This window comes from Panulirus ornatus, chromosome 11, assembly GCF_036320965.1.
Source record: "Panulirus ornatus isolate Po-2019 chromosome 11, ASM3632096v1, whole genome shotgun sequence".
Lineage (NCBI taxonomy): Eukaryota > Metazoa > Arthropoda > Malacostraca > Decapoda > Palinuridae > Panulirus > Panulirus ornatus.
The window spans coordinates 58432146-58445061 of NC_092234.1; the positions used below are offsets into that span (position 1 = coordinate 58432146).

The 12916-nt window shown below is 37.6% G+C and overlaps 1 protein-coding gene across 1 annotated transcript; it reads right to left on the reverse strand.

The window, feature by feature from the left end:
• Nucleotides 1–1159: 1159 nt before the first annotated feature.
• On the reverse strand, nucleotides 1160–11918 carry LOC139751570 (succinate dehydrogenase cytochrome b560 subunit, mitochondrial-like). The gene is made up of 5 exons (XM_071667144.1): nucleotides 11831–11918; nucleotides 11658–11729; nucleotides 6011–6213; nucleotides 3521–3663; nucleotides 1160–1669 (listed from the first exon to the last, which is right to left on the reverse strand). The coding sequence occupies exons 1-5, from the start codon at nucleotides 11845–11847 to the stop codon at nucleotides 1565–1567; spliced, it is 540 nt and encodes a 179-aa protein (XP_071523245.1). The 5' UTR covers nucleotides 11848–11918; the 3' UTR covers nucleotides 1160–1564.
• Nucleotides 11919–12916: the final 998 nt, after the last annotated feature.

The following is a 12916-nucleotide window of genomic DNA, read 5'->3' on the forward strand; positions in this document are numbered from 1 at the left end:
GTGAAAGGAGGGCAAGGAATAGAGTGAATTGGAGCGATGTGGTATACCGGGGTTGACGTGCTGTCAGTGGATTGAATCAAGGCATGTGAAGCGTCTGGGGTAAACCATGGAAAGCTGTGTAGGTATGTATATTTGCGTGTGTGGACGTACGTATATACATGTGTATGGGGGGGGGTTGGGCCATTTCTTCTTTCGTCTGTTTCCTTGCGCTACCTCGCAAACGCGGGAGACAGCGACAAAGTATAATAAAAAAAAATATATAATGTGTACATTGAGATGTATAGGTATGTATATTTGTGTGTGTGGACGTGTATGTATATACATATGTATGGGGGTGGGTTGGGCCATTTTTTTCGTCTGTTTCCTTGCGCTACCTCGCAAACGCGGGAGACCGGCAAAAAAAAAAAATATATATAAATTTTTTTTTTCATACTATTTGCCACTTCCCGCATTAGCGAGGTAGCGTTAAGAACAGAGGACTGGACCTTTGAGGGAATATCCTCACCTGGCCCCCTTCTCTGTTCCTTCTTTTGGAAAAAAAAAAAAAAAAAAAAAAAAAAAAAAAAAAAAAAAGGGAAATGGTAATTAAGTATAAATAAAATAAATAATATAGGAATTCAATATGCTTTTCACATTTTTAAACATAATTGATAAGTTAAATGTTAAATTCTTTGTCACGAGACTTTTAGTCATCTTTGAATAAAGTTACTAGTAAGTCTGATTTGTCTCCTGGCTTTCCAACAACTGATGAGCCACTTCTTTTATATCGTATACTAATGTATCAGCTTTCACTTTTCTTGAAATAATAATATAAATATAACTGTATAGTACTTCCATCCTTACAAATTTCTTGCAGATTTTGCCAACATTTTACTCTCTAGATTTTTGCTGTCTACCAGCACATTATCATTTCTGCACTTCATAATTCCATTCTGTAAGCTTCCTTTATTCTTAAACTACTCACTTTATCAGCCGTGCTCTCAAAATTTCATCCAACTTCCTTATAATCTTTTATTCTATACCATCCTGAGGACTTATTTGTTCCTTCCACACTTACCATCACTCCTACTGCATTATTTGCTAATATGCTCTACTTTCTTCTCTATCTAATTAGAAAGACAGAAAGACAAGGAATGGAGTACTAAAATAACAGTAAAACTAAACTTTACCATAGTTTATGTACACTGAATACAGAGTATTTCTCAAGGGTTTAATATAATGATATATCTATTCTCTATGAAATAAATACATCTTTCTACATAATATACTACAACTATGAAAATCACCATTATCTGGGCTTCAGATGAATGTAAAAATAAGTGAGAAGTGGAAATAAGAAAGAATCTCTCCTCTGGCAATCTGAACAAAATGTTTTTTGGTGGCAAGCCCAAATTAGTTATAATACAGACACTTTATGCCACTTATTTGGTACAACCTTATTATACTATGTACACCACAGAATACATGAATTCTGCAATAAAGAAGTTCTTTACATGTAATTTTCATTGAAAGGCCAATATCTGATTTCATTGTTAACAGTTGGCATACATGCTTTAAAACATATTCACATAGCAGCAACAACGCCAGACAGAACCAAGGAAAGGCCAACAACAGCATAACCAGTCTTGTACAGAGTACGGAGAGTAAAGCCATACCCTAAGTCCCATACCTGCAAAAAAAAAATAGCATTATTTTAAAATCTACTTTTCTTACTCCTTATGTCATGCAATACATTAGCTTTAGCAAGGTAAAAAGGAAACAGGATAATAATGCACAGTAAAAAAGCAATGGGTATTAATGCTTATTGTATCATAAATTCTTGAATAAAACAGACATAAAAACTTACAAGGGTATAATTATGTAATAAAATAAAACAAGTATAAATATTTCAGTACATTCAAATGACTACAGCAGAAACCAGCAACTTTTATTATTAGTGTATAAATAATATTACAAACTCGTTAAAGGGGATCTTAATTCAGACAAATCACACCACCTCCAGCATACAGAATACTTGCTTTTCCCTCCAAGACTCTTGCATTTATCTACCTCAACACCATGTTCACAAATGTTAACACCACAAATTCTTTCTGGAGAGCCATCTTTACAAACAATCACTCATCCTCCTCTCTTTCTACATGCACACTTGCCTTTCTGTCCCAATTACCCCATACCTTCTTAATGTTTTCCATAAGTCATCTCTTAGTCAGTCAATCCTATCATATGCTTTTCCCTGATCCATGAATGCCATATACAATTCTCTTTCCAACTATGTCTCACATATTATTCAAAACCTAGTTTACACTTCATATACCTCTCCTGTAATAACACTACCCCTCCAATAAGGTGCTATGTGCTTGACAATACCTTCTCAATTACAACTGTATCATACAGCTTCATTCAAGAGCACTATACAAGTAATCTACTAGCCCTCAGGCACCTTTCCCTGAGAAACATACATTTTGAACAGCCAAAAAAGTAAGTCAATAACACCTACTTTCTTGGGAAACTCAGCTGCAATTCCATCCACTCTCAATGCTTTGTCATATTTCATCTTATGTAAGGATTCCTCCACCTTCTTTCATTTAACCATCCTATTTGCAGAATCTCAGTGTAATCCCACCTTCTCCCACACAAACATGTCTCCCTATCATCCAACGCTCACTCCACTCTCTCTTCTTTTCAAATCAGGTTTGTCTGTATAACATACACACTCTTAATATCAGATTATCTTCCTTTGTCCCTAAGAAAAATTATGCAATTATGACGCATCTGAGGCATCCTCAAGTACCTAACCTGAACTAAAGACTTTATTTTGCAGTGATGCCCTGGTTTCATTATCATAAACAATGACCACATATTACCCTAAAATGCCCTTCACACTTCCTGCTCATTTTCTTTTTTAAATCTTTGCGATAACTTTTACCATTTTTGTAAAACTTCATAATTTGCTCTTTAACTCTTACTGTATTCTTACATTCCCCTTAACTTTGCAAACATGTGGCAATCTGTGGGACATATGAATTCCTTAATCTTATATGGCTCTGTAACAGCAGGGTATTACTGCATCACCCTTTCAAACTGAGTATCATCAATGGAAGGGGAGGTGGAATACTTTTCTTGAAATCATGAAAGTAGTGCTATCAATGTGATGCCAGACCAATGGACATTTCTCAAAATCCTTTGTTCAAGATCTCACATTGTTTCACATAAAAAGTGGTAAGATACATTTTTTCAGTGTACAACATATATATTTTCTACGTAATCTTATATATATTTTCTCTGTGGCGGTCTCGGATTAGGAAAAGTAGGCCTGAAATGATTGAGCTACTGATATCATGGCTAAGTGGTTAGCAAAGGGTGAGGAAGGAAAGCACTTCCTCACTGGAAATAGTGTGGGTGAAAAGGTCCTAACCTTGATGTTCCAAAAACTTTTTCAATCTTACAGGTTAGACTTTAGAGGAAAGAAATCCTAAATATTCATCTACCACATTAAATGTATACTTAAGAGTTATCTTACCAAATGTCTAATACCATTACAAAGGTGATACATGAATGGCAAAGCTAAGCAGAACTTAGCACCAAAGATGATAAGTCCACCAAATTCCATTGTCTGCACCAAGCCCAAATAGTAAGGGTATGATCCAGGAAGAGCCAACATTCCTGTGGGTTAGGAAATTTTGATGAGGTTCTATTTATTCACATCATAAATAATAATAACAATAATAATAATAATAATAATAATAATAATAATAATAATAATAAGTACCTTAGCAAGGTAGGGTCAGTAATACAAGTCGCCACCTTATTTACATATGTTTGCTAACTGTCATGTACAATGCACTGAAACCAGAGCCTACCATCCACAGCCATGGTTTACCCTGACCACTTCATGTCCTTTGTTTCATCCAACTAACAGCACGTAACCCTCCAACTCCATCACTTCAATTCATTCTCTCCTATGAAAACCTCTCAACCTCCTGAATGTTCAGGCCCTAACACCCTAAAGCCTCTTTCACTCCATACTGCCATCTCTTTCTTGGTACTCCCTTCTTCCTGCCACTTCTAACACATTGATTCTCTTTGTTAGTTTTTATTTTCTTATCCTCTCTATATCTCCAAACCATTTCAGCAAATCCCTATGAGCTCTAAATCATAGTGTACTAAATACATTACTTTCTTTCACTGTAATTCTTTCAATATCAACTTTCCTCACACAATATACTGTCCTCAGACATTTCAATCCAACAAGTTCTCTCCTTCCATTCTTTTGCATTCAGGACCCAAGACTCAAATCCATACATAGCCTTCTTTGCCTAAAATGACAATAACCTCTTTCTTTCCACACACTCTTAACTATATCAGGGAAATTACCTCCCTTTCCCATCGTATGACTTCACCTCAGCCCCCAAAGTTCTATCTACTGTGAAATCCACTCCCAGGTATCTACTGCATTCCAGTTACTCCAGGTCCACCTCATTCAAATTTAATCTCATACAATCCTGTCTCATACCCCTGTTTAACTCCATCTTTCCGTCTCTAATTTAGTCTCCCCTCACATAAATCCCTTGTCAACCTCTCCTATTCATTCTCTCATTATGTCCAAACTGTTTCAGCAACTCCTCTTCTGCTCTCTTAGCAATGTGCTTCTTATAATCAAACCTTTCACCTACCCTCCCATTATCAATCCTCCTCACACCACATGTCCTCAAACATTTCATTCACAATAAATTCACCTTATTCTACATATTCTCTTCCATACCCCAAGCCTTGCATCCATACCACATCAATGGGACTACCATACCTTGAAACATAAGCATTTTCACCCTCTCAGATAGTGACCTCTCTCTCTGCATATTCCACAATGATCCCAAAACATTTGGCTCCTCAACCACCCTATGACTCACATCTGGTTCCATGGTTCTATTTGCTGCCATGTCCACTCCCAGGCACCTAAAACACTTCACCTCTCCAATTTTTTGTTCAAACTCACATCCCAACTGACCTAGCTCTCTGCTTTGCTAAGCCTAATAACCTTGCTTTTACTTAAAATTACTCTCAACTTTCTCCCTTCACACATTATCCCAAATTCAGATGCTTACGTCTAGTTTCTCACTTGAATTTGCCACCACTGCTGTGTCATCAGTAAGCAACAACTTACTTCCCAGGGATATGTGAGAAACTGAATAAGTTCAAAGTATTTTTACCGTGGAAGATGCAATAGCCCTAACAGCAGTGAGATAGAAAGGGGAGGTTTTGGAAATCAGTGAGATATCTAGACATGCCTTCTGGAAGATCTTACAAATATATGGTATGGGAGGAAACCTATTGGAAGCAGTGAAATGTCTTTATCAAGAGTGTAAGGCATGTGAATGAGAAGAGTCACTGGTACCACATGAAGGCTAATCTGCAACAGGGGTATGAAATGTCACCATGGCTGATTAATTTGTTAATGGATGGGGTGGGAAGGGAGGTAAATCCAAGTGTCTTCGAAAGAGGGGTGTGTGTGAAGTCTGTAGCGGATAAAGGAGCCCTGGGGAGTAAGTTGTTGTCTGCTGATGACACAGCATTAGTGACAGATTCATGTGAGAAACTTTAGAAGTTGGTCTTTGAGTGCGGTAGAATATACAAAAGGAAGAAGTAGAGATTAAATGTGAACAAAAGCAAAATTATAAACTTTAGCAGGGCACAAGCACATATTTGATGTGGTATGAGACAGAATGAAGTATTTCAAATAACTGGAAGTGAAAATGCAGCAAGTGGAACCATGGAAGCAAAAATGAGTCATAGGGTGGGTGAGGGTTCAAAGGTTCCAAGAGCACTTAGGAATGGTGGAAACAAATCTACTAATCTATTCAAATCAAAATGCTATTCGTATGTTTAAGGTTGCATACTATACAAACATATAATTTTGTTCATATTTCTTCTTAATTTATAGCAAAGGTAAATGGAATCAGTGTTTATTTATCTAGAGTATCTTACAGCCCTTCTTACTTCAATATAAACTTACCAATGCTAAATGCAGACAACACACCAGAGAGGACAATGCCAGAAGCACGATGAGTAAGCGAGAGCAGTGATGTGATCTGTGGCTTGTAGATGGTCATATGAGGTGACACTGGACGACGCAAGCGTTTATTCTTGGCCCAAAAGTCCTCAGCTGACTGTGCTTTCAAGGCTGCAGCGGAAGGTGTAGTGAAAATTGCACGTGTCCTGAGATAATTCAAAATATAGTAATAAACTTTTGTTCTTTTCATAATCAGTGAAGAAATACTGTATATCAGGTCTTTCCACAATGCATCAACCCAAGTACAGCAAATGATCATCTAGCCTCTGTCACCTGTGCATGAAGTCTATAAAAACTTAAAACTGGGAACAACTGCCCCTCACCTGAGAAATTTGGAGAGATTACATTTTGAAATAAGTTAATTTTGTTATCTACAAGAATTGTAAAAAACTCCAAGGAAATCTGCTCGCAAATATCAAAGATATAAACCAGGAAAAGAAAATTCAAATATGATCTTAAATACAGTATGTTTTAAGCTTACTGAAGCAGGTAGTCCAAATGCACCCTCTTGGTTCAAGAGAAGAAAAATGATATTACCCAAACTGAATTACATGCAAATTGAATTACATTAAAAAACAAGAACTCTCCCTTTATTGTGCAAGTTACTTTTTCTCCATAAACTCAGTACTGTCTCCTTTAAGTCTGCATTAGATGGATTTCTGTTAAACTTAGTACGTAGGGATGAAAATTTTTTAATTACAAGGATCATTTTTGCTATATATTTTCATCTCAGATACTGATAAAAAATCCCATGTTGGTGTAACAAGAATGTAGTCACTCCCAGCTCATTAGCAAAAAATAAAGCAACCTTAAAACAATCATTTCATAGGTCATCTAACTATAAACATTCAACCCCTGCACAATAAAAACAACAATACTTCTACTACAATTTCACCTCAATATGCTCACCACCCAGTTCTATGTAGACACCTCCCATACAAACCATAATATAACATACAATTCCCCTACCCTTAAAAAAGGAAAAAGATTCAAGCTTCTACAACACATATTTGAATATCCCCACTCCCCTTCAAAACACAACACTAACAAAACATACTGACGTTCTAATGATTAAACAACCATCCCCTCAATCCATTCTAACACTTAACTCTACCAGACATGCTCCAATCTGAAACCAAACTCTCTGGATATGCAAAGTTACACTTTTTAACTTTAGCTCTGAAATCTACCCAACTTTCTAACATTAAAACACCAGTTCAACATATTACAAAACCTTACATGCCCGAAAAGCAAACTTCCACAAATGGAGTGAACACTTACTCTCTACTTTCCTACACTCATCACACATAAAACACATACCACATTTTTCAACCTGTGCTCCCACCAAGTGGACATGGTGGGAGCCTCAGTGATGAGTTTCTGGGGCATAGACATAATGTAAGGCATACACACCATTCCATGGTCTACCCTGAACATTTCACATGACCTGGTTCAGTGGGTTGACAAGAAGTCAACCCTAGTAAACCATGTTATTCTACTTCACTCAATCCCATAAATGCCATTCATCCTCCAGCGTGTTCACACCCAAATCACTCAAAATCTTTTTCATTCTATCCTTCCACCTCCAATTTGGTCTCCTTGTTCTTTCCACTTTTTTTTTTTTTTTTTTTTTTTTATACTTTGTCGCTGTCTCCCGCGTTTGCGAGGTAGCGCAAGGAAACAGACGAAAGAAATGGCCCAACCCCCCCCCATACACATGTACATACACACGTCCACACACGCAAATATACATACCTACACAGCTTTCCATGGTTTACCCCAGACGCTTCACATGCCTTGATTCACTCCACTGACAGCACGTCAACCCCTGTATACCACATCGCTCCAATTCACTCTATTCCTTGCCCTCCTTTCACCCTCCTGCATGTTCAGGCCCCGATCACACAAAATCTTTTTCACTCCATCTTTCCACCTCCAATTTGGTCTCCCTCTTCTCCTCGTTCCCTCCACCTCCGACACATATATCCTCTTGGTCAATCTTTCCTCACTCATTCTCTCCATGTGCCCAAACCATTTCAAAACACCCTCTTCTGCTCTCTCAACCACGCTCTTTTTATTTCCACACATCTCTCTTACCCTTACGTTACTTACTCGATCAAACCACCTCACACCACACATTGTCCTCAAACATCTCATTTCCAGCACATCCATCCTCCTGCGCACAACTCTATCCATAGCCCACGCCTCGCAACCATACAACATTGTTGGAACCACTATTCCTTCAAACATACCCATTTTTGCTTTCCGAGATAATGTTCTCGACTTCCACACATTTTTCAAGGCTCCCAAAATTTTCGCCCCCTCCCCCACCCTATGATCCACTTCCGCTTCCATGGTTCCATCCGCTGACAGATCCACTCCCAGATATCTAAAACACTTCACTTCCTCCAGTTTTTCTCCATTCAAACTCACCTCCCAATTGACTTGACCCTTAACCCTACTGTACCTAATAACCTTGCTCTTATTCACATTTACTCTTAACTTTCTTCTTCCACACACTTTACCAAACTCCATCACCAGCTTCTGCAGTTTCTCACATGAATCCGCCACCAGGGCTGTATCATCAGCGAACAACAACTGACTCACTTCCCAAGCTCTCTCATCCCCAACAGACTTCATACTTGCCCCTCTTTCCAGGACTCTTGCATTTACCTCCCTAACAACCCCATCCATAAACAAATTAAACAACCATGGAGACATCACACACCCCTGCCGCAAACCTACATTCACTGAGAACCAATCACTTTCCTCTCTTCCTACACGTACACATGCCTTACATCCTCGATAAAAACTTTTCACTGCTTCTAACAACTTGCCTCCCACACCATATATTCTTAATACCTTCCACAGAGCATCTCTATGACACATATATCATCTTTGTCAACCCTTCCTAGCTCATTCTCTCCATATGTCCAATCCATTTCAGCATATCCTCTTCTGCTGTCTCAACTGAACTGTTTTTATTACCTCACATCTCTCTTACCCTTTCATTACCTACACAATCAAACCACCTCACACCACATATTGTCCAACACATCCTCTCCACACAATCTTGTCTATAGCCCATGCCTTGCATCCATATGATATTATTACTAATATTCCTTGAAACATACCCATTTTTGCTCTCCCAGATAACATTCTCTCTTTCCATACATTCTTCAGCACTTCATGAACCTTCGCCCCCTAATCCATCCTATGACTTACTTCTGCTTTCATGGTTCCATTTACTGTCATTTCCACTACCAGGTATCTATAACACTTTACTTCCTCCATGTTTTCTCCATGGAAAAACTCCAGTTAAGCTGACCCTCAACACTAAGCTTAATAACCTTACTTTTATTCACATTCATGATTTGGTTCCTCCTTTCACTCATACTTCCAAGCTATCTATCTATCTACCTTTCTATTTATACCTCTGATGTCCGTTACCTCAAGGAATCCCCGTCAAGGGAGTGGTCATGCCAAAAGAGTCTCTGATTATCCCTGTCCTTAAATGCCTCCCTCACATATACTATCCCACACATCCTTCCATCATTTCTCTCCCTTCAGTATTCTTCCTCTCTAATTCCCCATGTCACAGGTTGTCTTCCTTTCAAACCAATCCCTTTAATTATACTATCATACAATCTTGTAAACTTTTCACATGCCTAAACCAACTCAAAGTATTACGTTTCAACCTCTATACCACTCCACAATTCATTTTTTTTGCATTCCATGCCATACCACATCTCTGATACATCCCCTCATTTCTTCATTCCATTTGGCCATACAACATATGGCTCTAAAATAGCTCATTTCTACAGTTTTTCCACAGACTCTAACTAGAATTTGTCAGAAGTGCTGTATCATCAGCAAATAACTTCCCAGGCCCTTCTATCCCTCAAGACAGCACATTTGCCCTTCTCTCCATAACTCTCTCATAACCTTATCCATAAATAAACTAAACAACCATGTTGAAATCACACACCCATACCACAATCCAACCTTCACTTGAAAAGATTCACCCTCTTCCTTCTCATACACATGCCTTTCACCCTTGATAAAACTTCTTACTTGATCATACCACACAATAAAAAGAACAAAACAAGAATAAATCACATCTTGAAGTGTTACAGATGAGAGTGGTAACAAAGATAATATGTTAATCTATGGACCACGTTCCTTTGGAGTTATTGTGTGGTAGTGTGGTTGGTAGGGGGTCAAATTTGTCAACGGTTGAGGGGTTTTGCTTAAGGTCTCTAAACTTGGAGAAGTCCAGAAAGTCCATCTTCAACAAAGAAAATAACAAGCCTCTTGCTGCATTCCATTTGTTGACATTCACTTTGACAGTGCATTTTCATGTGTATGACATATATTTCAACCATAATGATGAACATTTGGATAACTTTCAACTTAAGCGTAGGTGAGGTTTTAAGAAGTTTTTTAATCTTTTAAAGTGTTCTCATTTTTACATTAATCACACATATTCCCTATTACTATTACCTTATCCAGTATCATTTAGTAAGACGGATATGGTAAATCAGAACAGCGGAGGTATTTCTAAGATTGTGAGCTCTAATAAAGCACTTAAAACACACACAGCCATTTCCCAAAGCAAGATCAATCAACTTTTAAAAAGTTTAAGAAGTTCATTCATAGGCGTTTTTTCCAAAACTAACGTTTTGGTAATTTATGTTTTGCTCCATAATGAAACTAACTGAAAAAGAGCTACTTATGTTTAAGGTTTTTTACTAGTTCAATTTGTGTACAGAAATACATGCAGGATATGAAACGAAGCACTACGTCTTGTCGAGCAACACTAATTAATGCTAGTTTCGATGCAGAACCAACCTGATAAAATATTTCTGAGGTGCTCCTAAACTAAAATTTATTGTCTATTTTACAAAAATATTTTGCAAAGGAAACACACGGTATTTTTACAGTTTACATCCAAAAGAAGTTACAAATTTTCATTGTGTGTATTCGACAAATATTTTTGAACTCCTGGCGTTAGGCAAGGTTCATTTGATTAAGATGTATAGTAATTAAGATGTATACTATCAATCACCAGAAAATCTCCGTGGGACAGAAACTGTAAAATTACCAGACACATTTTCAACTAAGAGCACCTTCAGATAGAGCAGCGTTCTCCAAACTACAACAAATCCTATACCTATATAATGAAATAATTGAACCATTAGAAAATTAACAAAAAAAAAACATAATCACAGTCTGCTTTTCTGTAAGAAATAGCTCATAGAGTTATCAATCAGCATGGAAATTATATATGGAACTTTATCTATGAACAGAGAATCAGGAAATATAACAACCCATATACTGTCCTTCCATGCTGGGCGGGTGCCGTCCATCCCTATCATGACCATAATCAATGGCGAATGATGAGGAAAATGTGGTACAGCAGCAGGTTATACGATTTCCTCATTTATAGACCACTAACAAACCTTAAAAAGATGAACCCAGTTCATGGAATCTAACTAGTCTATACACCTGCCTCTCCAAGCCTTCGTTAGACCCTACCATGAAGGAAAATGCTATCTTAAACAATGAGGGGGTATATAACGTCACTTACCATTGTGGTGACAAAATTTGTTGCAGTCTGATGGGCTGTTTCGACACCAACCCACAGCTTGTGGCCGCCAACCTGAGGACATCAATTGTAGTTACAAAGATCAAGTTAGGTTTAATTCACAAGTATTCCATTTCTTGAGTGCATATACTCATGCGTAATGAAGAGATAAATACCGTGACAACAGGACCATCTTCCCAGACGCCTCTCTCCCTATCCTAACACACACACGTAATTCACCAAGTTTGTGAATATATTTTGAACAGATACCATAAATATAAAAGCTATTATTAAAACTATTTCCTCCTACATTATATTCAGCTGTATAAAAAAATACTGATTATTGCCAATAATTCTGTGATCAATTGATACGAATTGTTAGTCTCAAAAAGGGATACACCATATAAAGAACCCTATAGTGAAAGTCTTTGGTCTGAATTACTTTTAACACCTGAGGCGGGTGTTAAAGTTCATTTGAGTGTTTGTCATAACCTAATGTTGTCGGCTTTAATGAGCCTGACTCTTGATCATAGTCTTTGACAATTGATAAACATCTAACCAACCCAACCGTTATTGTATACTCATCGGCCATAAATGTCGCGTGTATATGTTGTAAGATTTATAATTCTTAGAATTATCCTACGATCTTTCGGCTTTTCGTTATATTTTGATCTTAACGATGGGCTGAAAGCATAACTAACGAACCAACCGACGGATAATTATGGTTGGATAGTTGGCTAATAGCCAGCAATTTCCCAAAGGCCAAATTATGGTTAGAAATATATTTTTGTTCCAGCATCCTTGAGGTATACTTTCCAAGTGCAATTCTCAGAATTACCAATTTACTGTTAAAGTTCCGCAATCCATCGCTAGATCAGAAGTACTAGTACCATAATAAAAACTTTGTAATGACTTTACTGTAAAGGGAAGGAGTTTTACACTCGTTGGGCCTCGTGTCATGGATTCTCAACCATCGTACCTTTTAACTTTTGTATGCTGCCCAACATTTGATTTGAACTTTGTTCGGATCATCCCATCACCCTGAGGAACATGACCTCACCCCCAATTTCAGGAAGCTCCTGACCTTTTATTCTTAGTTGAAAGATCGTCATGGTTAGAAGTCTACATCAAGGCTGGGCCATAGTTGAAATGTAGAGAAAATTTTGAAAGGAAAAAAGAAAAGACAAGGTGAAGTATTTATAAATTTTGGTGGAAGTGAAAAATCTCTTTTAAAATGTGCCAGGTCATAGTTATTAAGAAAG

What these genes read in the sequence shown, in the direction of transcription:
- LOC139751570 (XM_071667144.1), bottom strand. An exon ending in CAAATTTTGTCACCACAATG is followed by an intron (nt 6,214 to 11,657) that starts GTAAGTGACGTT and finishes GAATTATCTCAG; the next exon opens with GACACGTGCAATTTTCACTA. An exon ending in GTTGTCTGCATTTAGCATTG is followed by an intron (nt 3,664 to 6,010) that starts GTAAGTTTATAT and finishes CCTAACCCACAG; the next exon opens with GAATGTTGGCTCTTCCTGGA.